Source organism: Artibeus jamaicensis, unplaced genomic scaffold (assembly GCF_021234435.1).
Source record: "Artibeus jamaicensis isolate MK-2021 breed Jamaican fruit bat unplaced genomic scaffold, CSHL_Jam_final contig_519, whole genome shotgun sequence".
Taxonomy (NCBI): Eukaryota; Metazoa; Chordata; class Mammalia; order Chiroptera; family Phyllostomidae; genus Artibeus; species Artibeus jamaicensis.
In genome coordinates this window covers 20417842-20444765 of record NW_026521871.1, presented here as the reverse complement: position 1 = coordinate 20444765, position 26924 = coordinate 20417842, and the positions used below count along the sequence as shown (strand labels likewise).

The window sequence follows — 26924 nt, the reverse complement described above, 5'->3', positions numbered from 1 at the left end:
TGATGGGACAGGGGCAACCACTGGGAGGTAGAGGCCCTGCTGACGAAGCCCACTGCCCTCCCACAGGCGCACGGACACCAGCATCACCTGCACAGTGCCCAGGGGCACCCTGCCAGCCCCCGTGCCTGTGTGTGTGCGTTTGGAGCGCCGGGGCTGCGTGCGTGGCAACCTCTCCTTCTGGTACATGCGGAACCCGGTCATCACAGCCATCAGTCCCCGCCTCAGCCCTGTCAGGTGAGACCCTGATCCCCAGGTGGGGCCAGCTCTCCGGGGCTATAAGTAGGTGAGCTGATGGGGCTTGCTGTCCCCACAGCGGTGGCAGGACCATCACAGTAGCTGGTGAGCGTTTCCACATGGTGCAGAACGTGTCCATGGCTGTGCACCGCATCGGCCGGCAGCCCACGGTGAGGAAGTGGGGGGCTGAGATGGGTGGGGGGGGCTGGCCAGCAGCCCTGACCGACCAGGCCTGGCTCTGCGGCCCCTCCTTGTCTCTCCTTATCTTTTTGTCTCTGTCTTGGTCTCCCCCTCTCTTTTTGTCTCTCTCTCTCTGTCTCCATCTCTTCCTCTCTGCCTCTCTGTCTCCTTGAACCTCAATCTCTCCCCATTTCTCCACATACATCTGTCTATCCCCCATCCCCAACCTTGGCCCATGGCCCTCTCCCACCAGCTCTGCAAGGTTCTCAATTCCACCCTCATCACCTGCCCATCCCCGGGGGCTCTGAGCAATGCATCAGCGCCAGTAGACTTCTTCATCAATGGGCGGGTCTACACCGATGAGGTGGCTGTGGCCGAGGAGCTGCTGGACTCCGAGGAGGCACAGCGGGGCAGCAGGTTCCGCCTGGACTACCTCCCTGACCCTCAGTTCTCCACGGCCAAGAGGGAGAAGTGGATCAAGCACCACCCCGGGGAGCCCCTCACCCTAGTCATCCACGTGAGTGCCAGTGGGTGCTGGGTGGGGGCAGTGAGTGGGCCGGGCTCGGCCGTGGGCCTTGACGAGCCCTCCCTTCCTCTCCTGCAGAAGGAACAGGACAGCCTGGGGCTGGAGAGCCACGAGTACCGGGTCAGAATAGGCCAAGTGGCCTGCGACATCCAGATCGTCTCGGAGAGAGTCATCCACTGCTCAGTCAATGAGTCCCTGGACACAGCTGAGGGGCAGCTGCCCATCACGGTGAGTGGGTGGGGCACCCGAGGCAGAGGCGGACCTGGCCCACAGCCCCATCTGCCTGCCCAGGCACCTGTCCCTGGCTGAGCACGTTGAAACTGAGCATTTTCATACTCAATAGCTTAGGCAGGCAGAACAAAGCAGAGCTTTACATCCCCACTGGTAAATGAGGACACAGGAACAAGAGCTTAGGAATTGCTCAAGGTCACAGATTGGTCCCAACTGATCAAGGTCAGTGGTAGGCCCGATGGGGCTGAACTCTGAAAAGCACACACAGAATCATGAAGGGGAGGGAAGCAAGAGGAGTGGAGAGAGGGCTCAGAAAATGGGGTCTTTCTGCACTGTACCTGCTGGCGTGCCTCCTGGGACAGGGAGCTCATTCCTCACAGGCAGCATTTACCACCTCAAGACAGCTCTGACCGGGAGAGCTGTCACCTGCACCTCAGTCCCAGTTCTGCCCTTCGAGTCCTCACATGCCACGTGTTCCCCTGGTGCCAGGACAAGCCCACAGGCCCTGAGAACTGCCCTTACTCCTCCACTCTTCCTGGGTTGCCGTAGTAATGACAGGCCACTAGACTGAGTTTCTCCTCCATGCCAGGCCCAGGACTAAAAGCATAACAAGCATCACCTCATTTAGCCACCAGGCTTTCTCAGGCGGAGGGTGTGGTTATCTCTGTGTTACGGATGGTTCAGAGAGGTTACGTGACTTGCCCCAGGCCATACAGCTAGTTAGGAGAAGAGCCAAGGTGTAAGTCCAGTGAATCTACAACTCCTTACCCCTACCTTTGTGCAGATCCAGGTAGGAAACTTCAACCAGACCATTGCCACGCTACAGCTGGGTGGCAGCGAGACTGCCATCATTGTGTCCATCGTCATCTGCAGTGTCCTGCTGCTGCTCTCTGTAGTCGGTAAGGAGCCCCACCCTCACGACACCTACCCCACTTCGCCCCCAGCCCCGCTGAAGAGGACGGATAGAGAAGGCAAGTGGGCTGGGGGTACAGCTTGAACGCAGGCTTGGGGTAGGAACAAGCTCAACGCCCAGAGGTGGGTGAGAGGTCGCCTGGCTGCAGCACAAATGGGGGGAAGAATATAGATACTGGGAGGGTGCACTCAGCCCGGCTGTGGGCCCCAGTGCCAGGCAGAGGGATTTGGAGCCTTGCTTTCCAGTCAGTAGGGAGCTCTTGAAGGTGATCAGGAGAGGGTGGTTCGGGGAAGTTAGCCTAGTCTACACCACTATTGAAGTAGTGATTATCAGAGTGATATGAGAGACACGAGAACCCCCTGCACTGCAGGCGGGCTGGACCACAGAGCAGCCTTTGGAAAGTACTTCCGCGACTCCTCAGAAGGTTTGACAAAGTGACCCGGCAGTCCCGCTCCTGGGCGTCTACCCCAGAGACATGTTCACACAGACTCGTGCATACAAATTCATCACAGCATTATTCATAACCTCCAAAAATAGAAACAGTCCAATGTCTGTCAGCTGATGAATAAGTAAAATGTACTGTGTTTTGCCACATATAATGTGCTCCCATGTATACTGCGCACCCATGTTTTCGGCCCAGACTTTCAGGAAAAAAATCTTTTGTTTTAATCTTTTTGTTCAATTATTTATTTATTTATATTTAGTTATTTGTTTTTTGTATTATAAAGGAACTTTAGCACTTATTTTTGAACATATTATGGTACAAGAAATTTTATGTAACAAATAATTACAAAGTGCAAGAATAGCTACAATGTATTTCAGATACTACGCAGGTATAATGCACAACCTTATTTTTCCCTCAAAAATTTGGGCAAAAAGGTGCACATTGTACACAGCAAAATACGGTAGTATACATGTACAGTGGAATATTATTCTATCATACAAAGGAAGGAAGTACTAGCTCAGGCTACATCACAGATGAACCTTGACAACATCATGCTAAATGCACGTGGTCACTCCCAAAAGGCCACATACTGTCTGACCCCATTTATATAAAGTGTCCAAAGTAGGTAAATCCCCAGAGACAGAAGCAGATTGTTGGGTGTCAGGCTGGGGAAGAGGCAGGGGGGAGTGACGGCCAATGGTCATGGGTCCCCTTGAGGCGATAACCATGTGCGGACCCACAGCCCTGTGAATATACCAAACCCATTCGAACTGTATGCACTAAATGGGCGGACTATATAGCATGTGTATTATACCATGACAAAGCTGTTTTTAAAAAAAATAAGTATCTGATGTAGAAAATTTTAGGGGCCCTGGCCAGGTAGCTCAGTGGGTTAGAGCATCGTCCGATGTGCCAGGACTGCGGGTTCGGTCCTGGGTCAGGGCACGTGCGGAGGTAACCAGTGAGTGTGTGGGCGAGTGGGACCGCAGGTCGCTGCTTCTCTCCCTCTTTGAAATCAATACATAAATACAAAAAATGTTTTTAGTTTTAGGGAAAACCGGATGAAAAAAATATCTATCATTGATACTCTATGGATTTTGGTACATTTCCTGCCAGCCTCTTTTCTTAAAATTTTATATGTATTATATGTATAATAATATACATTATTGTAAGTCTTATGTGTATTAACGTACAATAATATATATGTTATACAATATATGTACAAATATGTATTGTATATAAAATGTAAACTATTTTAATACTATATATATTTGTTCTCCCACTTCAGAAAGGGATTATAGTATAATACTGCTTTGTAATCTGCTTCTTTTGAAAAAATATTTATTTATTTTTAGACAGAGGGGAGGGGAAGGAGAAAAAGAAGGAGAGAAACATCAGTGTGTGGTTGCCTCTCATGCACCCCACACTGGGGACCTGGCCCACAGCCCAGGCATGTGCCCTGACTGGGAATCAAACCAGTGACCCTTTGGTTTGCAGGCTGGGACTCAGTCCACTGAGCCACACCAGCCAGGGCTGCTTTTCAGAGTTTCTTAATTCACAAGTAACACTTGGTCCTTAGAAAAAGAATTAATTGAAAATGCTAAAAATCAGAAAAAGCAGAAATCACTGGTAATTCTCTCAGCTAGGGAAAGTCACTGCTTACCATTATTTTACACACACACACATACTTCCTTTTATGAGAATGGGACACTGAGCCTTATGTTACTGGTTGTTCCCCAAGCCCTTTGCCCTGTAGGAGTTTGTCAGCCCACCTAGGAGGGGAGGACTGGGGGCCCCCTTCCCACACACTGCCCAGGGGAGGTCGAGCTGAGGCCAGCAGGCAGGACTGACCCTCTCTCCAATGCCCGTAGCCCTATTTGTCTTCTGTACCAAGAGCCGCCGCGCTGAGCGCTACTGGCAGAAGACACTGCTGCAGATGGAGGAGATGGAGTCACAGATACGAGAGGAAATCCGCAAAGGTAGCGAGTGGGGACTGCACGGGACTGAGGGCCTTGGCTTTCTCAACTGGGGGCAGGGGTTTAAGATGCGCTCATTGCCACCTGCCCGTCACCAGGCTTCGCCGAACTGCAGACGGACATGACAGATCTGACCAAGGAGCTGAACCGCAGCCAGGGCATCCCTTTCCTGGAGTATAAGCACTTTGTGACCCGCACTTTCTTCCCCAAGGTCAGCCTGCGCCCCCACTGGCCACCTCAGGGGCTCTGGGGCCCCTCCAGGCCATGTCACTCCAGAGGGCACTTGTATGCATGTGGGAATCTTGGCTAACGCAGTATGGGCCCCTGGAGCAGTACAGAACCTGCCCCCAGGGCCTGCAGGGGGAGGGAGCCCAGTTTTTCCCCCCAGTCCTTCTCTACTCAATGTTTAATGCCCAAATACAAGCTGGCTGCCAGCTCCACTCTTCCTGGGTGCTAGGCCTGCCTCTCCCCTCACTGTGGGGGGTGAGCAGAGGTGGCCCAGTCACTCCCAGGCTTCCTGTGCCCTGCCAGCCTCTCTCCTCTCTGGGCCCCTTCCCAGCCAGGCTTCTCTTGGTCTCCACATCCCCTCCTCCTGCCCACCGGACTCTGCCCCACCCCTTCCATGCTCCCATGCCTTTCTGTTTCAGCGGCTACTGCCCTGGCCTGTCCAGAGCATTTGTGCTGATGGCCAGTGCCCCCCTCTTGCCCTGTCCACATCATTTTCTATGCAGCAGCCTGTCTGCCCCGCTGTCCCTTATTCCACATGGAGCTGCTTTTGATTTAAGCCTTCTGCCCTCTTGCATTGCCACCCCTTGGCTCATGCTGGTTGCACTCCTCCTTTTCCTCCAGGAAGCCCCCTGAGACACCCTTCCCTGCCCCTCTTGAGTCCTGTGACTCTTTGGGCGTGGTTCATTGTCTCTTCTTTCTCCATAAGTGTCCCTTTGCCCTTGCTGGGGGGCCCTTGCATGCCAGTCGGGGGAGTCTAACCCTGCTGAGGTGCCGGGGGTCTGCCTCCACAGTGTTCCTCCCTCTATGAAGAGCGTTACATACTGCCCTCCCAGACCCTCAACTCGCAGGGCAGCTGCACAGTGCAGGAGACCCACCCACTGCTGGGAGAGTGGAAGGTGAGTGCCCGGGCCCCTCACGCACACACAGCGGGCTGCCTCGGCAGCCTCGGTCCCTCTAGGCCCCACTTCCAGCTCATCCGATCAGTCATTCACTCCACTCACGGGGGTGCTGGGGGGCATCTGGCATCGGAAAGTAGTGAGCACTTTATCCCAGGAGGCACTGAAGCAGCCCTTCAGGGTGTTGTTGTAAGTGCTGAGCCCCAGGTCAGGTAGAGAGGTGAGAGGATTGGGCTCCCCGGACACCCCACTCTGCCTGCTGCTCAGAGAATGGAAGTAGGGAGAGTCCCTCACAGGGATGCTGGGTTATTTCCAGGAGCCCTTGCTCTTCTTTGTGCCCCAGTTTTTATTTGATTGAGCCATTGTTCCTAGATATGGGGAGTTAGGCATCCACCATTAAAAGGTAGCGAACTCTCCATCCCAGGAGGCATTCAAGGGGCCATTCAGGGCATTATAAGTACTGATTCCTGGGCCAGGCAGAGGCACTGGACCCCCCCCCACCAATTGCTTCTGCAGATCCCTGAGAGCTGCCGGCCCAATATGGAAGAGGGGATTGGCCTCTTCTCCTCACTGCTCAACAACAAGCACTTCCTCATCGTCTTTGTCCACGCACTGGAGCAGCAGAAGGACTTTGCAGTGAGAGACAGGTAAGGCTGCGAGGCTCTGCGGGTCGGGAGGGGCCTGTCTGAGGCCGTGCCGCAGGTTCTGGGTCGGCCTGGCGAGACCTTAGGCTGGGCAGGTTTGCCAATCACCGTGGCCTCCAGGTAGCTGGCTGGCCCCCAGCATCAGGCTCTGGGTCCTAAGGGTCCTAAGGCCCCACCTCCCTCCCCTTCCTGGGCCTGGATTCTACCTGCACAGGCACATCAGTGGTATGGTAGCCCGTGGCCCCCACCACAAGGTCCTCAGATCCTGGGGCCATGAGGTGTGGCCAGAAGCTGATGCCCTGCACCCACCTGCAGGTGCAACCTGGCCTCCCTGCTGACCATTGCACTCCATGGCAAGCTTGAGTACTACACGAGCATCATGAAGGAGCTACTGGTGGACCTCATTGACGCCTCTGCCGCCAAGAACCCCAAGCTCATGCTGCGGCGCACGGAGTCGGTGGTCGAGAAGATGCTCACCAACTGGATGTCCATCTGCATGTACAGCTGCCTGAGGGTGAGGCAGGGACCCGGCCTCCCAGCCCTCCCGAGAAAGAGCAGACTTCGATTAATCCTTCTACCTGCTCTTCCAGGAGGGTTATCATGTCCTCTGTGCAGCTGTGGAGAGAGGGGCTCAGAGGAGGGAGGGAACAGGCCCAGAGGACCCTGTACGCAGACGGAGGCTGAGGCTCAGTGGAGGCCTGGCTTCCTGGGGGGCTCAGGGAAGAACGGAGGCCACGGCAGGGACCTTGTTTGGGAGATTGTCCTCAGTCAACACACCCTTCTTGGTGTGCTTTTGGGCTGGTGCTCTGGGGCCAGAAGGTAACTCAGACCAGGCCCGGCCACTGAGGCTCTCCCAGCATTAGTGGAGAGGGCTGTGGAAACAAACTAAAATACAGCGGGGCCCAACCGCTGCGGCCTCTGACCTGGCTGGAGGGTGAGGGTGGTGGCCTAAGTGAGGGTCTGCACCGGCTGCCTCTGGGCCCTGAAGGAAGACCGGCTGCAACAGGACCACAGGGGCCGCAGTGGACTCTGAACCCAGGTCCCCTGGCCCCTCTGCATGGCTTCCCCTTTAGGCCTCTGTTTTCTCCTCCAAAAATAGGGCACCCGTGGCTCCCCCCCCAAACCTGGAGAACTAGATCAGGAATAAGAGCTGGCATGCTGCCTTCATCCTCTTGCCAAATCTGCCTGACACTATTATGTACTTAATTTTTCCCTTAAATCAGCTTACCGTTTTTACCTAAATATCTGCTATAAAAGAACCGTGAACATGAGCTCCTGGCTGTGGATAACAGCTGAGTCCCTGTGAGAAGGAGACTGGCGAAGCCAGGGGCCCCAGTCAAGCCCAAGACTCTCCACACTCACGGGCTATGATTTGTGGGTTGGGACCACGTCTGTGTTCTGCTTCTGCCTGCACTCACCTTGGGAGGCGTAGCAGAAAGTCAGGGGGTCAGCCAATCCAGGGTTTGAGTCCAGCTCTGCCAGTTTCCTGCTGGGTGACCCTGGGCTGGTTGCTTGCCCTCTCTGAGCCACAGCAATGAGGATGTTACCTAGAAGGGTTGCTGGAAGGATGAAATGAATGCGTCCACCCACAACCAGTGGTGTTCAAACTCAGTCCATGGAGACTCCAGGGGGCTAAAGGAATGGCGCCAGGGTCCAAAAAGAGGATATTAAGCAGGCAGCCATGGAGGTGGCAGTGGAAGGGGGTAGGGAAGGTGTTCCAGGGCTGCGGCATGGCCAGAGCTTCGAGGGCTAGAATCTGGAGCAGGTGGGGCGGCTCTGGGCACCAGCAGGCTGGGCCTCAGCCCCCTGACAGCCCCTGCCCACCCAGGAAACAGTCGGGGAGCCGTTCTTCCTGCTCCTGTGCGCCATCAAGCAGCAAATCAACAAGGGCTCCATCGATGCCATCACAGGCAAGGCCCGCTACACGCTCAACGAGGAGTGGCTGCTGCGGGAGAACATTGAGGCCAAGCCCCGGGTGAGCGGGTGTTCGGACGGGGCGAGGGCAGCTGGGCAGCAAGGCAGGACCATCTCTCAAGCTGGCTGGGTGGGGGTCCCCCCATTCCTGGAGGCTGCCGTCTGGCCCAGCCTCGTCTGGTAGGTTGTCACCCTGCCCGTCCCCGGGGTAGGGAAGGTAAGGACTTACTGACCCTCCCTCCTCCTCTCGTGCAGAACCTGAACGTGTCCTTCCAGGGCTGCGGCATGGACTCGCTGAGTGTGCGGGCCATGGACACCGACACGCTGACGCAGGTGAAGGAGAAGATCCTGGAGGCTTTCTGCAAGAACGTGCCCTATTCCCAGTGGCCTCGCGCCGAGGACGTCGACCTCGGTGGGCAGGGGTGGGACGGCACAACTCGGCGGTGGGCTGTTTTGGTGGGAACTAGCCCCCACCTTAGTCATGCACTTCTTTCGGTCAGCACACGTGCACAAATGTTGGCACCGGGGACACGGAGATGGGCAGATGAGTGCCCATCTGCCGAGAGCTCCTATTCTGGTGGGGAGACAGGCACTTGTGAGCAACCTGTGGACAAAGGGCAAACTAGTATTCAGGGAAGGCTTTTCCAAGGAGGGAGTGTTGGGTAGGTTTTGAAGGATGCAGAGGAGTCCTGTTTCGGCCAAGAAGCTTGGGCCGTGCATGCAGTGAGCACAGGCCTGCCCTGAGCATTGGGTCTGTGCTCGGCTCTCACCAGCGCCAGGCTGGGGTGGTGAGCGCACAGGCACAGTGGCTGCCTGCTCAGGGTGGGAACTTCGGGCGGCTCACGGGGGCTGGTGTGTGGGGGCCAGGTGCGCGGTCTCCCAGAGCCTGGGAGGGCGGGGGCAGCACTTGGGCTTTATTCTGAGGACAGTGGGGAGCCATGGAAGGTGTGCTGACCCTTTCACACGTGGTACCTTTTCTTATTTCATCAGCAATACTAACTGTAAGAACCCAAAGCTTCTGCCTGGCGCCCACCGCCTCGTCGCTGTTCCCAGTTTTCTCCCTGTCCCTGTTTACAAATGGGGAGAGAGGCTCAGAGAGACAGGGCATGCCCCAGGTTCTCCAGAGACAGCAAGCAGCCTCTCCCCGTGTCTGTCACCAGGCTGGTGCTGTCCTCGGGCTGGCTCCCAACCCACCCCTGACACCCTGTTCCCTGTCCCCAGAGTGGTTCGCCTCGAGCACGCAGAGCTACATCCTCCGGGACCTGGATGACACCTCGGTGGTGGAGGATGGCCGCAAGAAGCTCAACACTCTGGCACACTACAAGGTGGGGTCCCCAGCCCCACCCGACCCCCACTTCCAGCCTCCCTAACCTGACCTCTGACCTCAGCCTCTCCCCTCTGCCAGATCCCTGAAGGGGCCTCCCTGGCCATGAGCCTCACGGACAAGAAGGACAACACACTGGGCCGAGGTAGTGCCGGTGATGTGGAGGGTGTCTAGGGCCCTTCTGAGCAGTTCTGTTGGGGAAACTGAGGCCTCCAGAGGCAAGGCTGGGCTGTGTAGGACTTCCTGGTGAGGGCAGGGGCCCGACCAGGCCCCTCTGACCCAGCACTGCTTGGCAGGGCCCGTGGCCAGGCCTCTCAGGCTGCTTTCCTGCGGGCAGCCAGAGAGAGGCCCCAGGAGGGCGGGACGTGGCTCCAGCAGGCCTGGGCAGCTGCCAGGCCAGAGAGGGTGGCTGGCATGCTCATCGGGGCTTTGGGCTGTGTCCCTGCCTCACATCCCACCATCCACACCCTCAGATGCCCCAAGCCTAGCTCTCCGGCTGCCAGGCCTTAAGTCCCAGGCCCCTTTGGGTCTCAGGGTCCTGAGGTCAGAGACAGGACCTTGGGTCTCCCCAGCGGCCCGTGAGGTCTGGGTTGGTAGGAGCTCTGGGGCAGGGGGTGGAGTGAGGGCGGCCTCGCTGGGGCCTCTGCTGTCTCCACGTTGGACTGTTTCCTCCATCTCTCTCATCCTCTCAGTGCCTCTTCTGCCTCTCGTTCTCTGTATGTCTTTCTGGGCCTCTCATCTCTTGCTTTGCATTTCTCTCTCTCTGTCTCCTTCTCTCCATTGGGCCTCTTCGAAGCTCTTCGCTCCATCAGTCTCTCTCTTCATCTTTCCATCTCTGATTCTGTCTCTCTTCCTCCCCCTCCTCCTTCCCCCTCTTGTTTATTTACTGTGTGTGTTTTTCCTCTCGCAGTGAAAGACTTGGACACAGAGAAGTATTTCCATTTGGTGAGTGCCCGGCCTCTGGCCCTGGGGGCTCCCGCCCCTCACCGGGTGTGGACTTGGCTCCCTGCCACCCTGGTCCTCTGGGGACAGTGCTCAGAGGCTCTGGGAAAGGCTGGGGGAGTGGAGCTGGGACCCGGAATCAGTAGGGAGTCTGGCCATTGGTGCGAACAGAGTGTGTGCAGACCAAGCACCTGTAGGGGAGGACAGGACCTCCCTGGGACGGCGGGGGGTTGCCTGGCGCTGGCACTGACCCCGGCTCTGGCCTCCCAGGTGCTGCCCACGGACGAGCTGGCAGAGCCCAAGAAGTCCCACCGGCAAAGCCACCGCAAGAAGGTGCTACCAGAGATCTACCTGACCCGCCTGCTGTCCACCAAGGTAGGCCCGGCCTCTTCTTGTCTTGGAAGGGCCGGCTGTGCGCCCACGCCCGGGTGGGGCCAAGAGCTCCTCCTCTGCGAAGTCAGAGAGGCTCCCACGGTGAGAGGCCGAGGGCTTAGGGTCCTGGCCAAGGAGAGTTTTGGCTCAGCCACAAAGGGTGCGTGACAGACAACTTCTATGTTAGTCCATGCAACAGACAGGACAGCTGAGGCCCAGCGGGGTCACTGATATCCTCAAGGTCACATGGCCCAGGTGCAGACTGCACCCTAGAGACCACACCCTGGCCTCACTGATTTCCCACTCTATGCCCCAGACTTTTCAGCACCCCTATGAGGTACATTTTACTAACCCATTTCACAGATGAGGAAACTGAGGCCCAGAGAGGCTAGGTGACCAGCCTGATGCCACACAGCTTCCACATTCACCAGCTCGAGCCCCTAGGCTCCCCAGAGCCACAGAGGGTCCCCACTTACCCTCTACCTGTGTCCTGGGCTGATGGCAGGCACCCTGCTCCCCTGTAGGGCACGCTGCAGAAGTTTCTAGATGACCTGTTCAAGGCCATCCTGAGCATTCGTGAGGATAAGCCCCCTCTGGCTGTCAAGTACTTCTTCGACTTCCTGGAGGAGCAGGCTGAGAGGAGGGGGATCTCAGATCCTGACACCCTGCACATCTGGAAAACCAACAGGTGGGCGCTGTGTGTGGGGAGGGCTGTGCAGCGTCTGTGCATCCCTGGGGGCAGCCGCACTGCAGCGGCAGAGCCCGAACTCTCAGCCTGCCTGGCTGCTCGAGTCCCGACTCTGCCACTTCCCAGCTGTGTGATCTTGGGTACGTGATTTAACCTCTCTGTGCGTTAAGTTCCCCCCAGCTGTAAAACCAGGGCAATTAAAGTAATGCACCCTAATTGTAAGAATTGTCTAGATGCAAGCGTGATGTGTCACTCTCACCCGCCTTCTCCACGGTGGCCCCGGCAGCTCCACATCACATGTGAGAGCACTGAGGCTCATGGACACGCGACAGCCCAAGGTCACACAGCCCTTGTGCTGGCAGAGCCAGGCTCAAAGCCATAGGACCTGACTCCCACACCCAGTTTGCAGCCTTCTTTTGAGGCAGGTCTTACCTTTTGGAAATCACAGATCCCAACAAAAAGTTGTTGAAAACCTCAGCCTGACCCTCAGAAAAAATGCCACAGGCCCAGAAGTTTCTGTGCAGTTGCAGGGGCTTCTCAGAGCTGTGGGAGGCCTTGGGGTGGTGGAGGGGGTACTACCAACACTCTGGCTTCTTTCTGAGGCCAAGGCCAAGGATGTAGGCCCCACCCTCCTTCAGCCCTTGCCTGCTGCTAATGGTGGACTTCCCACTATCGTGCGAGGCTAAGGGAGGAGCCGTGGACTGCCAGGCAGGGTGGGGGGTGCTTCTAATGAGAACCAGGACCTGGCTTGAGGCTCCTGCTGGAGGCTTTGTGGGGGATGGGGAGGGGCGGGCAATGAGGCTGGACTCAGGCCCCCGCCGCACAGCCAGGCCTGCAGCTCCTGACTCAGCCTCCTGCCCTGCTCCTCAGCCCAGTCAGCAGGGATGGTCATCAACCCGATTCGAGGGTGCGCACACCAGGTTTCCTAGAGCTCCCGTCTTGCCAGTAGGCTGTGCCAGCCTTGAGGGGCAGAGCCAGCCCGTCCTCTGGGCCCGGCTGCCCTGCGCTTGGAGTGGGCTCACACCGGCTCTGTTGTCCCATGGCACAGCCTTCCTCTCCGGTTCTGGGTGAACATCCTGAAAAACCCACAGTTTGTCTTTGACATTGACAAGACAGACCACATCGACGCCTGCCTCTCGGTGATTGCCCAGGCCTTCATTGACGCCTGCTCCATCTCCGATCTCCAGCTGGGCAAGGTCAGTGGCTCCCCGGGCAGGCTGCCCAATGGCAGGGCCCAGTGAGGGTGCCAGTGATGGGACTGAGATCTTTCTGGAAGGGGCACCTTGGAAGCTTAGGTCTGGGGACATTTCGATAGGGGAACACTCCCAGACAGCGGCACCTACAGTCAGAAACTGCATTGCCCAAGACCAGCTGCACCTGCCTCAGGTGTGCCCAGCATCCGCTCCCAGCATTTAGGTTGTGGAGTCAGGCCTGGGAAGGCAGTATGAAGGTGGAAAACCTGGGAACCTGTTTGGTCAAGCACAGTGCCATCTGAGAGTCAGGCAGGGTCCAGGCCGCTGGCCTGATGGCCAGGAGTTGTCTGGGTGGGCACTGAGTGAAGGCAGAGGGGAAACCGCTGCCCAAGACTCTGAGGCGCAGGCAGGAGGGAGCTCCCCGAGGGCCTATCTGCGGGGAGAGGAGAGAGAACGGTGTCCCCAAAAGAGGGAGTGGCACGGGCCAGGCAGGGAGATGTGAAAGAGGACTAGCTGCTGTGGGCGCTCAGGAGACCTGGCCGGACAGGATGGCAGGTGCACGACCCCGCGTCTCGCCTGTGACTTCCAGGGACAGGCCACGAGAGATAGCAAAAATGCCATCACTTGACACTCCTCTTGGAAGGCAGGGTGCCTGTGACCAAGAAGTGGGAGTGTACTTGGCACATTTCCCTCTCGGGCGTTGGGAGTCTGTGGTGGGAAATGTTCCCCTGAGCCAGCAGTCAGGCTTCCAGAAATCTTAGCCACCGAGACCTCTAACCCTAAGCAAGGATGTAAACAAAACGGCCTGCGTGCGACCAAGAGCTGGCACACAGCCCGTGCACTTTTCTCCATTAAAAGAAGTAGGTCCCCTCTCAGGTCATCACCCAGACAGTCCCACAGAAGACGGGTCAAGGGTTCAATGTAAAAGCACGGCGGGTGCGGGGTGACAGTGAGGAGCTGGTGGAGTGGGGACACTCAGTGATGGGGCCATTAGTGCAGCAGTAGGGACTGTGGCTTATCCAGAAAAAGAGCCTTTCATCTTCTTACTCCCTCACGCCTCTCTACTCAGGATTCCCCAACCAACAAGCTCCTCTACGCCAAGGAGATCCCCGAATACCGGAAAATCGTGCAGCGCTACTATAAGCAGATCCATGACATGACCCCGCTCAGCGAGCAAGAGATGAACGCGCACCTGGCCGAGGAGTCGAGGGTGCGGTGGGGCTGCGGGCGGGGCCCAGGAACTCAATTGTCGGAGGTGGGGCTGTGAGAAACTGCGGGGCTTCTGTGTGAGCAGCCAGGCTGGGCCCAGATTTGACGCGTTAACCACCCTTCCCAACTCCTGCCTTCTCTTCACTTGTAGAAATACCAGAATGAGTTCAACACCAATGTGGCCATGGCAGAGATTTATAAATATGCCAAGAGGTATCGCTCGCAGGTGGGTAACCCCAGTGTGAGGGACCCACCCTCAAGGCCATGGTGTTTTCCAACTCCCCCACCCCCCGTTTCACCCAGGGAGAAGTTCCCACTCCTGCATTTACATCCCAGGATGTTTGTGCCTTAGGGGCAGGTCACCCGCAGCGGAAATCCAGGCAGGGTGTTCTCCCCAAAGACCTGCAGGGGGACCCACTGGAGCCAGGGCTGTGGCCCAGCTGCTCCTCTGCTTCCCCCACAGATCATGACAGCCCTGGAGGCAAACCCCACGGCCCGGCGGACCCAGCTGCAGCACAAGTTTGAGCTGGTGGTGGCCCTGATGGAGGACAACATCTACGAGTGCTACAGCGAGGCCTGAGGCCTGAGCCCGTGGGCGATGGCACAGGGAAGGAGCCAGGCCCCTGGCCCTCGACTCCATTTAGTCCCCAGTGCCTCCGACTCCGCCTCGGTGATGACTGAGCAGAGCCATTGGAGAGGAGGGAATGAGGGGCCTCTGAGCCAAGCAGAGGAGCCCCGAGCCCTGGCCCCTTGGGCACCTCTGTCCCCTCCTACTTGTCCCCAGGCCAGGCCTCTGGAATGGGGGCCTGATTGACACAGCCGGTTTCTGGCGAGGCTCCTGCTGTCTGCCAGCACAGCCCGGATAGTGCCCCCTTCGCTCTGGCCTGTCACAGCCAGGAGCCCTGTCCGATACGGCCCAGCGAACAAAATGAACAGACGAATGGAGAAAAGGCCGCCTGGCCCAGAGGCCACAGCCGGAAACACTACCTCAGCTGTTCCGATGGGGCGGAGGCCGCCCTGAACCAGCCCTCAGTTGGTTTCTGCTTCAACCACCAAAACGTCGTCTCCATCTCTCCTCACCCAGAGAGGACCCTGGCCACACACATTTTCGAGTGGTGTCAGATTTTTGTCACTCAAGCGGCTCCTGGTGGGGTGGGCAGGGCCCACTGCACGTGGGCAGGCTTCGAGGACGCTCCCTGCACTGGGGAGGGAGGAAGACAGGGGACCGGTGCTGGCCTCTCCCGGTCCAGGGGCTGGGGGCGGCTAAGTTGCACCAAGGCTGTAGCTGGGCTACTTGATCTTGCTGGAAGTGTTTCTAAAGATAGCACCACTTTTTGTTGTTTTTTTAAAGAAAGCTTTTATATATTAAACTTATCACACGCCAACTGTGAATTGCTGCCGCTTGTGCAGAGAACCTGGGGAGGGGACCAAGGGGCTCCCAATGCGACACTGGAAATGACTGTTCCAGAGATGGTAGACCTGGCAGAGACCCCCCCCCTTGCCACCCTGAGAAAATCACCCATTCTGTTCCTGTCACAGGTGATCCTCTGGCTGACCTAACCTGACCCGACCCCTGAAGCCGACCCAGCCAGTGTAGGGCCTGGCTTGGCGCCTTGGGGGCTGGGTTGCAGGGTGTAGCCAGGATGCTCTGGAACCTTCTTTATAATAAAAGCCTGATGGGAAAACTTGCTGTGGGCTCCAGCCTTTATCCTGGGATGGCCACAGAGGGAAGGCAGTGTTTGCACCAAGGGAGGCAGGCACCCTGGCAGGCTGTTGGCGAGGGGACAACGTAGCTGCCCGCTTGCCGTGGGCCTGGCCCACAGCCGACATTCCCTGGGCTCTGAGGGCACCCACAGGACCTCCAGGAAGCTGTCACAGCTGCTGTGCCACCTACCCCTGGGCAGGCCCTGCTCCTGAGTCCTTACCTCATCTGACAAGTCCATGAGGAATGTAATGTTGTCCCCATTTTACAGATGTAGAAACTCAGCGCAGAGGAAAAGTTACCCAGGCAGCAGGGAGGGGCAGAGTCGGGGGGGAGGGCACAGACCAGGTTGGGCCTCATCCCCCAGTTCCAGGCTCCTGTCAGCAACCCTGCGGGTGTGAGGGGAGGTCCGAGGGGATCACGCTGGAAAGACAGCTGGCGTTTACATACCCTGAAGTCTCCATCTGAAGAAGTACGCATCATCAATCCCGTTTTTCAGACGAGGAAAGTTTCCCCCAAGCCACTGCGGCAGGCTGTTCCTTACGGTGGCCCCTGAAGACGCTTAACCTGAGTTGAGGTCAGCAAATACTCTGAGACCCCAGGCCACACAGCCGGGCCTGAGCTGGGGATGAGGTTCATCCCCAACCCCCTGGAAAAGGTAACTAGAAAGCAAAGCTGCCTCCAAATTAGAAGCAACTCAAGTTAGTTTTTTCCCTTTATGAAGGAAAAATAAGCACATTTATCAAGGGTAAGAACTAGGACACAAAAATTTATACAATTTAAACAAAATCCCACAAATACCAGTTTCAGAACTAATGAGAACAGAAAAGTGAGAAGAGAAAAGTAAACAATTTTTAGCTTTAAAAATAGCCTTTTCCTGTATTGGTTTCTGGGTACAGAGAGATTCTATCTCTTCAAATTTTCTATTCTGAGCACTGATTCCTTTTTATTAAGCAGATTTTCTAATTTAAGTTATTGACACATTTGATAAGCTTTTCTGAGGGTTTTTTTTTTTTTTTGGTGTTCTTCTAGAATTAATGCATTTCCTGCAGAAATGTCAGGAAGTACAAAAAGCACGAAGAAAAATAAAAGCTACCCGAACCCACTAGTAGTTACCAGCTCAGAGGATACCAGAGCCTGTGCTCGCCTGGGCCAGGGGCAGGGGAGGTAAAGTGGGAGCAGGGTGTGCACACCACTCTGAAACCTGTGCTTTCCCCATGCAACAATATGTCAGGAACATCTTTCTATATCATTAAATATTCCACAGCCTGTTTTTAATGCCTAATTAACATGCAATTCCTTCTTGACATTTAGAAATGTATTTGCAAATGGAGGAAATCTCTAGTTTCCAGGGTCACTTCTCAGCACAGAAGGTGGCCCACTTCTGTGTACCACCCAGCCACAGTCCTTGTGTGGGGTCCTGAAGACTTGCCTTGCAGCTACAGGCACCCCTTGCCTTGGTCTGAGGGTCAGGATGGGGGGGCCTTTGGCACAGTGTCGTCATGGGGCACAGAGGAGAGAGTCTTGCCCATTTCCTGGGTGCCCGATGCTGTCCAGCCCCCTCCAGGTCAGGGGTACCGGCCTGTGCCAAGCTCATGGAAGCGAGATACCCGGTGATGCCCCCCTGAGACCCTGCTTGGGCACTTCCCACAGCCTCTGACCAAGCCATTAAAAGAACAGAGGAAAAAAACAGGCTACCACCCCCTACCCTGTGAAGTGCCCACCCAGTCCCCTGCCACCTGCCCACAGTACCCCCTTGGGGCCCTACCTTACAGACACACCAAGGAAGCTGATGGTGCAGCTAAACAAAGCCCTGTGCGGGGTTTGGGGAGGAGAAGAGTGGGTAGAGAGGGTAGGGCAAGGGAGGAAACAGTCTGAAGCCCCATGCTGGGCTGCCTCGGTTTCCCTTTTTGAGCCATCTGTTCCCTTAAGTGCTGTGCAGTTTACCTCTGACTCCCTGCAAATCCACCCTTTCCTTCTCTGCCTCCAACTGGCTTAGCACCTGCACCACCTCTCAACAGCCCCCTGACCAGGCTGAGTCCTCACACCAGGGGATGGTTGCCACACAGTCCCCGGGCTGTGAGGACCTCAAACAGGATTCATGGTGGACCCCATTCTACATCCAAACCCTCAGCAAACCCCATCCATCCTGCTTCAACATCTACCCATCTTCCACCACTCCTAACCCCTCCCTCCATAGCCACCTTTCACCATTGAGAAGAACCACTGCAGGGACCTCCTCACTGGCCTCCTGCTGCTGCCCAAGTCTCTCTGAAGTCACTCTGCTGCTGTCCTCTAATGGTTCCTTATCACAATGAAAACAAAGCCTGATGTTCTCACCCTGACTTACAGGGCCCTTCAGGATCTAGCCCTTGTCTGCCCCGCAGTCCTTGTTATGTTAATCTACCGCTAAGTAACAAACCACCCCAATACTCGGTGCCTTAAAAACAGCATCAGCCGTGCACATTGCTCAGGCCTCTGTGACGGGGCAGGGCTTCGCAGGCAGGCTTGTCCTTCTTCCCTACAGTGTCGGCTGCAGCAGTTCAGCTAGAGCTAGGAGATCCAAGGCTACAACGGCACACTCCCATGGCTGGAGAAGTGGTGCTGGCTGGTCAGGGAGTTCAGCGGGGGCTAAAAGCCAGGTTACCTTGGTTCCTCTTCACCAGCTGCTTAGGCTTCCTTACAGCATGGTGGCTGTGTTCTAAGAGCGAGTATCAAAAAATCCCCTTTCATTTGAGGATGTCCAAGATGGAGGCAATATAGGTAAATGCTAAACTTACTCCTTCCCATGAATGAACTCTAACATACATGAACATAGAGAACAATTATACCTGCCAGACAACTACAGGCTGAATGAACTGTTTCTGAACAACAAACAAGAGAAAGAGACCAATAGAAAAGGAGGGGGAGCCGTGGGGGAGCCATGGGGGAGCCACTGGAGGCCACCCCCCCTTGGAGCTGTGGAAACTCTCAGAGTAGGAGAAGCTGGTAGTGCCATTGTTTCTATCCCCCTCCACTTCCATAGACGGGGTGGTGGGAGCTCTATTCAGATGCTTTGCCTTACCTGCAGGATCACTAGAGAATTCCCAGCTACATTGCCTAGAGCCTTTGAAGGAAGGGAGCAAGAATAATCGCACACTCCTGGCCTCCTTGCCAGGAACCACTGCAGCCCAGGGAGCCAGTGCCCCAGGCACTATAAGCACCTGCCAAGCTCCCCACCAATTTTTCAAAACTACCCAACACTTAAAGCACCCTCAGAGGTCGCTTCTACACAAGACCATGTTCTCAACAACAAGCGAGACTGTGTAGAGAAGGCTGCGGAGCCATAGGAGCTCTCTGGGGGCTTCGGGGTTTCTCTGGGATTGGAGGTGCCAGTGATCAGCATTGTTTATATTTCATTCCACCTCTATAGTGCAGGCAGGCCCTCTGTCCAGGTTCTCTGGCCTACCTGCAACATCACTGTAGCATGTTCTCAGACACATCGTCCAAGCCCCATTTCAGTGCCAAACAAAGAAAGCAAGCAGTATTAACAGGTCCTCCCCAACTAAAGCTTGCCAGACTCAGCAGGCCAGTGCCCAAGATTGTCACAGAAGCCCAGCCTATACACTTCTGAAACATTTGGGGGTATCTGATTGCCTACTGCCAAGAAGCGTAACGCCCAGTGCCAGTTTGGTGAAAAAGGAAGGAATTATTTACTTAAAAGTTATACAGATTTAGAGTGATGGAAGAATTCTTCCATTAAATCCCACTCCCTTTAAAACACCCTCAAACACACAGTTTTGCCTCCCTTTGCCAAATCAGGCCAGTTTCCAAATACACCAGTCAGAGATACCATCTTTTAGAAGAACAGAAGTCCATGGCTCAGCATTCCCAGTCACAGTTCATTCAGCATTCAGGCAACTCCCATCAATCTGCGCTTGGTTGGAAAGGCCCCGGCAATTCCATCAGCCATACTGCCATGTTTTTCAGCTGTCAGTCCAAAGCTGTGTGGTACCTCCTTCCACATCAGCCTTGTGGCAGGCTGCTGGGACCCCTTCCTGGCAGACCCCTAGTCCTTCCCAGACTGCATGGCAGAGAGAGAGAGCCTCATGACTGCTGCACCTAGTTTAAATCCTGGCTCAGAGCTTCCAGTGCAACCCCATTTCTGACTTCTCCCACAGTGGGTTACATCTGCCTGTTCTTTGTAGAGTTCACATTCTCTCTGCTGCCATTATCAGTCTGGGAAGGCATGGGCCAGTGATGCAGTTCAAACTGTAACAGGGGAAACTCCTCCCTGCTTGGTGCAGGCGCTGGAAGCTTCCCCCACATCTCAAGTCAAAGTCACACCCATCTCCCTGCCCAGCCTCACAGCACAGCATTTTAACATAACTATTAAGCTCACCACATTGCTATAGATACGCTAAGTACCACTCCATCAACCTCTGCTTCCTCCATTCCCCAACTACAGGTTGTGGGGGATATCCTCTGAACCCTGTTACAAGATGACTTTGCTGCCTGCTCAGCACCTACTGGCCTGCCACAGTCAACCTATTCAGAGGCCACTTTTACATAAGGCCACTTCTTGCAGACTGGGAGAGTTATTTTGTTTAAATTCATATAAACAAACATAGACAGTCAAACAAAATGAAAAGACAGAAGAATATCTCTCAAATGAAGGAACAAGAAAATTCCCCAGGGAAACCCCTAAAGAAATGGAGACAGGTAATTTGCTTGATAAAGAATTCAAGAAACAGCCTTGGATGGTGTGGCTCAGTGTATTGAGTGCTGGCCTGTGAAGCAAGGGGTTGCTGTTTTGATTCCCAGTCAGGGCACACCCCTGGGTTGTGGGCCAGGTTCCCCATTTGGGGGTATGGAAGAGGCAACCACACATAGATGTTTCTTTCCTCCTCTTTCTCCTTCCCTTCCCCTTTAAAAATAAATAAAATCTTCTTTAAAAAATAAGAAAAGACTTCAAAGAAACAGTCACAAGGTGGCTCACCAAACTTAAGAGAAGAGTAGAGGAACTTAGAAGAAACTTCAACAAAGAGTTAGAAAGTATAATAAAGAACCAAGCAGATCTGAAGAATACAATAACTGAAATTTAAAAAATACATTAGAAGGAATCTACAGCAAATTAGCTAATACAGAAGAATAAATCAGTGACCAGGAACGCAAACTAGTGGAAGTCAACCAATCAGAACAACAAAAAGAGGAGACTTCCGCCAAGATGGAGGCATAGGTGGATAAGCCGTGCCTTCTCACACAACCAAGTTTAGAGACAACTTAATATTAGCAACAGAAAACACAGCCAGAACACAAAATTGAACTTTTCGGAAGTCTGTTAACAACAAATTCTTCAGCCTGACCAGTAAGGGGTGAAACCAGCAGCTGGTGGAGCGGGGTTGCACAGGAAAACTCAGTCAGACGGACTCAGGCGTGCGGAATCCAGGCGCAGGTTTGGACCTAGTGAGCGAGCGACCAAGCAAGCAACCGCGGGGAAACAGCGAGGGAGCAGGGCTGCGGGTTGACTGTGGTCTTGCATTGGTATGCGGATAGACAAGCAAGGGAGTGGGAAATGGCGGCGCACTCCCTGCTCTGACCCCACCTCCACATACAACGTCATAACCCAGCGACTCTGAGAGGCCCGGCCCAGGGGAACCACCTAAGCCTCTGCTCCTTACCCAGCGGCACGAAACAGCTGAGGGGACTGCCATTTCCCTGCTCTGACCACGCCCCCACATACAACGTCACAACCCAGCAACCTGGGAGTCCAAGGCGCCGCTTCTCACACTTAAAGGGCCCCAAACAGACCAAAAATGGCTCAAGAAGATCTCAAAGCCCCAGGGCCTATAGATCTAAGCAATGAAGAAATAGCAAAACTCTCAGACGCACAGTTTAAAACACTGGTCATCAGGATCCTCACAGAACCGGTTGATTATAGTCACAAATTAGACAAACATATGAAGGCGAAACTAATTGAAATGAATGGAATTGCACAGGAAAACCAATAGCAATGAAAAGGAAACTGAGACTCAGATCAATGGAGTGGACCAGAAGAAAGCAAATAATGGCCAAACAGAAAAGAGTCAAGAAGCAAGAATTCAAAGAAATGAGAAGAGTCTTAGGAACCTCCAGGACATCTTTAAATGCTCCAACATCCGAATTATAGGGGTACCAGAAGGGGGAAAGGCACAGCCACCAGTGGAAAACTGATTTGAACAATTAATAAAGGAGAATTTCCCCAATCTGGCAAAGGAAATAGACTTCCAGGAAATCCAGGAAGCTCAGAGAGTCCCAAAGAAGTTGGACCCAAGGAGGAACACACCAAGGCACATCATAATTACATTAGCCAAAATTAAAATGGAGAGAATCCTAGAAGCAGCAAGAGCTAAGGGGACAGTCACCTACAAAGGAGTCCCCATCAGACTGTCAGCAGATTTCTCAAAAGAGACCTTACAGGCAAGAAGGGGCTGGAAAGAGGTATTCCAAGTCATGAAATCCAAAGACCTACAACCAAGATTGCTCTATCCAGCAAAACTTTCATTTAGAATGAAAGGACAGATAAAGTGCTTCTCAGATAAGATCAAATTCAAGGAGCTCATCATCACCAAACCCTTATTATATGAAATGTTAAAGGGACTTATCTGAGAAAAAGAAGTTAAAGAAACATGAACAGTGAAAGGACAGCAAACTCACAGTTATTAACAACCACATTTAAAACAAAAGCAAACTAAAAGGACAGCTAGATCAGGAGTGGAAACATAGAAATGAAGATCTCAAGGAGGGTTAGCAACAAGGGAGTGGGAGGAGGAGAAGGTACAGAAAATAAGTAACATAGACAGTAGATAGAAAATAGATGGGGGGGCAAGAATAGCATGGGAAATATAGAATCTAAAGAACTTGAAACACATGGACATGAACTAAAGGGGAGGTAATGGTGGGGACGGGGGGTAGGGTGGAGGGGAATGAAGGGGGGGAATAGAACAACTGTAACAGCATAATCAATAAAAAATTTAAAAAAAAGAACAACAAAAAGAAAAAATGAAAATAGAGTATGAGACCTCTAGGATAACATAAAGTTCACAGACATTTGCATTAGGGACCCCAGAAGGAAAAGGAAGGAACAGAAACTTTCATTGAGGTAATAATGGCTGAAAACTTTCCTAACTCGGCAAAGGAAACAGACATCCAGGTCCAGGAAGCAGAGTTCCAAGTAAGATGTACCCACTCAAAAACATATTGTAATTAAAAATACAAAAGTGTCCCTGGCTGGTGTGGCTCAGTGGATTGAGCACTGACCTGTGAACCAAAGGGTTGCTGTCAGAACACACGCCTGCGTTGCTGGCCAGGTCCCCAGTTGAGAGGTGTATGAGAGGCAACCACACACTGATGTTTCTCTCCCTCTCTTTCTCCCCCACTTCCCCTCTCTTTAAAAATAAGTATGGGGCCCTGACTGGTGTAGCTCAGTGGATTGAGCTTGGGCCTGCAAACCAGAGGATTGCAGTTCGATTCCCAGTCAGGGCACATGCCTGGGTTGCAGGCCAGTCCCCAGGAGGGGATGCATGAGAGGCAACTGTACATTGATATTTCTCTCCCTCTCTCCTTCCCTTCCCATCTAAAGATAAAATTTTAAATCTTAAAAAAATATATTTATGGCTTTAAAAAAATAATACATAAAATCTTAAAATAAAATTTTTAAAAAGACAAAGTTGCCCAGACCAGTGTGTCTCAGTTGATTGGGTGTCATCCCACAAAGCAAAGTGTTGCCAGTTTGATTCCTGGTCAGAGCACATGCCTGGATTGCAGGTTTGGCCCCTGGTTGGGGTATGGACAAGAGGCAACCAATTGATGTTTCTCTCTTGCATGGATATTTCTCTTCCTCTCTTTCTCCCTCTCTTCCCCTCTTTCTAAAAATAAATCATTAAATATTTAATAAAAAACACCAAATGCTTAAAAAAAAAGACAAAGGTGACAATCTTGAAGGATGCAAGAGGAAAACAACAAATTACATACAAAGGAAACCCTATAAGTCTATCAGATGAATTCTCAGCAGTAACTTCATAGGCCAGAAGGGAGTGTGGTAGGACATTTTGAAAGTACGGAAAGAAAGAAACCTGCTGCCTAGAATAATTTACCAGCAAGGTTATTATTCAGAGATGAAGGAGAGATAAAGAGTTTCAAAGATAAGCAAAAACTAAAGGAATCCATCACCATTAAACCAGCTTTACAAAAATTGTGAAAGGTTTTCTTCAGGCAGAAAGGAAAAGGTCATAAACAGAAATACAATAATATGAGAAAGATAAAAATATCACAGGAGAAGCCAAATATTTAATAAATACAGCAAATCAGACACTTAAAAAACTTACTATGAGAGTCAAAAGAAAAACATTTCAGAGGACTTCCGCCAAGATGGAGGTTTAGGTGGATGTGCCGTGCCTTCTCACACAACCAAGTTTAGGGACAACTAAATATTAGCATCAGAAAACACAACCAGAACACGGAAAACTGAACTTTTCGGAAGTCCGCTAACAACAAATTCTTCAGCCCGACCGGTAAGGGGCGAAACTGGCGTCCGGTGAGGAGTTACAAAGGAGGGCTCGGTCGGACCCGGGCGCGGAATCCAGACGCGTGAATCCAGTCGCACAGGTTCCAAACCCAGGATTGGACCTAGTGAGTGACCGAGCAACCCACCGGGTGAGCGACTACAGAGGAGACAGTGGGGAGGCGGTGGCAGCGAGTTGACTGTGGTTGCCTAATTGCGCGCAAGTGAGGGAGTGAGCGGTTGGACCGGGGCCGCGGCGCCATTTCCCCGCTCTGACCACGCCCCCACATACAGCGTCACAACCCAGCGACCTGGGACTCCAAGGCGCCGCATCTCCCACTTAAAGGGCCAGAACAGACCAAAAATGTCGCAGGGAGACCTCAAAGCCCCAGAGATAAATCTAAGTGACGAAGAAATAGCAAAACTCTCAGATGCACAGTTTAAAACACTGGTCATCAGCTTCCTCACAGATCTGGTGGATTATAGCCACAAATTAGAGAAACATATGAAGGCTAAATTAAGGGAAATGAATGGAATTCCACAGGAAACCCATAGAGATGAAAAAAAAACTGGGACTCAAATCAATGGAGGGGACCAGAAGGAAGAAAAAAATGATCAAACAGAAAGGAATGAAGAAATAAGAATTCAGAAAAATGAGGAGAAGCTTAGGAACCTCCAGGACATCTTTAAACGCTCCAATATCCGAATTATAGGGGTACCAGAAGGGGGAAAGACACAACCACCAGTGGAAAAACTATTTGAACAAATAATAAAAGAAAATTTCCCCAATCTGGCAAAGGAAATAGACTTCCAAGAAATCCAAGAAGCCCAGAGAGTACCAAAAAAGTTGGACTCAAGAAGAAACACACTAAGGCATATCATAATTACATTAGCCAAAATTAAAATGAAGGAAAGAATCCTGGAAGCAGCAAGAGCTAAGGGGACAATCACCTACAAAGGAGTCCCCATCAGGCTGTCAGCAGATTTCTCAAAAGAGACCTTACAGGCAAGAAGGGGCTGGAAAGAAATATTCCAAGTCATGAAATCTAAAGACCTACAACCAAGATTGCTCTACCCAGCAAAACTTTCATTTAGAACGGAAGGACAGATAAGGTGCTTCTCAGATAAGACCAAATTCAAGGAGTTCATCATCACCAAGCCCTTATTATATGAAATGTTAAAGGGACTTATCTAAGAAAAAGAAGTTAAAGAAACATGAACAGTGAAAGGACAGCAAACTCACAGTTATTAACAACCACACCTAAAATGAAAGCAAACTAAAAGGACAGCTAGATCAGGAGTGGAAACATAGAAATGAAGATCTCAAGGAGGGTTAGCAACAGGGGAGTGGGAGGAGGAGATGGGGGGAGAAGGTACAGAAAACAAGTAGCATAGACAGTAGATAGAAAATAGAAGGGGGGGGCAAGAATAGTATGGGAAATATAGAACCTAAAGGACTTGAGACACATGGACATAAACTAAAGGGGGGTAATGGTGGGGTTGGGGGGGCAGGGTAGAGGGGAATGAAGGGGGGAATAGAACAACTGTAACAGCATAATCAATTCAAAAAAATAAATAAATTTAAATTAAAAAAAAAACATTTCAGGCTCAACTCAAACTATAATAAGTAGTTAGGAGATATACAACACAAAAAGATTTAAAACAGCCCTGGCTGGTGTGGCTCAGTGGATTGAGTGCTGGCCTGTGAAGCAAAGGGTTACTGGTTCAATCCCCAGGCAGGGCACGTGCCTGGGTTGCAGGCCAGGTGCCTGATGGTGGTTGTGTGAGAGGCAACCACACATTGATGTTTAAGTTAAAAAAAATTAAAACATAATATCAATAACATAAAAGCATGGAGAGTAGAGTAAAATGTAGTCCTTATAGAATAGAGTCATATTCAAATTCCTATCAGCTTAATATAGACTGCTATATAGAATGATATACATAAACCTCATAGTAACCACAAACCAAAAATCTACAAAAGGTATAGAAAAATAAATAAATAAAGAGAAAAAACCCAGCAAACCACAAGAGAAGAGAGAAGAAAGGAACACAGGAGAACTATAAAAAACCAAAAAGCAATTAACAAAATACATAGAGCGGCTGAATGGATTAAAAAATATTAACCATCTATATGTTTCTTACAAGAGACTCACTTCAAATCAAAAGACATATACGAACTAAAGTAAAAGGAAAAAGATATTCCATGCAAAATAAAATAAAAAGAAAGCTCAGAAAACTGTACTTGAAAAATAATGAATAAAAATGAATAGAAAGAAAGCTGAGGTAGCAATACTCATATCAGACAAAATAGACTTTAAAACAAAAATATGTTAAAATAGGATTTTGCATAATTACAAAGGGGTCAATCCAAGAAGGGGATATGATAAGTTGTAGATATCTATGCACCCAACATAAGAGCATCTAAATATATGAGGCAATATTATTAAAGAACACAAAGGGAGATATCCACAATAATATAACAGCAAGGGATTTTAATACCTCACTCACATCCATGGATTTACAAACATATATCCATAATAGGAAGAAGATAAGAAAATGATGACCTTAAATGTCACATTAGAACAGATCCGCTTAATAGACATTTATAGAACATTTCATCCCCAAACTGCAGAACACATAGTTCTCTTCAAGTGCACATAAAACATTCTCTAGGATAGGTCACAGCCACCCACCCCCCACCTCCCACCCTCAAAAAAAAAAAAAGAAACCCTTAATACCTCAAGAAAGAAAGAAACCACATCAAACATCTTTTTCAACCACAG

General features: G+C 52.2%; 1 protein-coding gene across 1 annotated transcript in view; it reads left to right on the top strand.

The window, feature by feature from the left end:
- PLXND1 (plexin D1) overlaps positions 1-15603 on the top strand; it is a 50626-nt gene extending 35023 nt beyond the window's left edge. The window contains exons 16-36 of the mRNA XM_037139343.2: positions 67-234; positions 314-404; positions 668-931; positions 1019-1168; positions 1956-2070; positions 4401-4508; positions 4604-4716; positions 5525-5629; positions 6146-6276; positions 6589-6787; positions 8102-8248; positions 8443-8599; positions 9409-9512; positions 9593-9656; positions 10422-10456; positions 10724-10828; positions 11350-11513; positions 12562-12709; positions 13776-13916; positions 14067-14141; positions 14379-15603. Coding sequence (XP_036995238.2) covers positions 67-234; positions 314-404; positions 668-931; positions 1019-1168; positions 1956-2070; positions 4401-4508; positions 4604-4716; positions 5525-5629; positions 6146-6276; positions 6589-6787; positions 8102-8248; positions 8443-8599; positions 9409-9512; positions 9593-9656; positions 10422-10456; positions 10724-10828; positions 11350-11513; positions 12562-12709; positions 13776-13916; positions 14067-14141; positions 14379-14495 — 2701 coding nt within the window. The 3' untranslated portion in view covers positions 14496-15603. The remainder of the gene's footprint in view (positions 1-66; positions 235-313; positions 405-667; positions 932-1018; positions 1169-1955; positions 2071-4400; positions 4509-4603; positions 4717-5524; positions 5630-6145; positions 6277-6588; positions 6788-8101; positions 8249-8442; positions 8600-9408; positions 9513-9592; positions 9657-10421; positions 10457-10723; positions 10829-11349; positions 11514-12561; positions 12710-13775; positions 13917-14066; positions 14142-14378) is intronic.
- The last annotated feature ends 11321 nt before the right edge of the window (positions 15604-26924 follow it).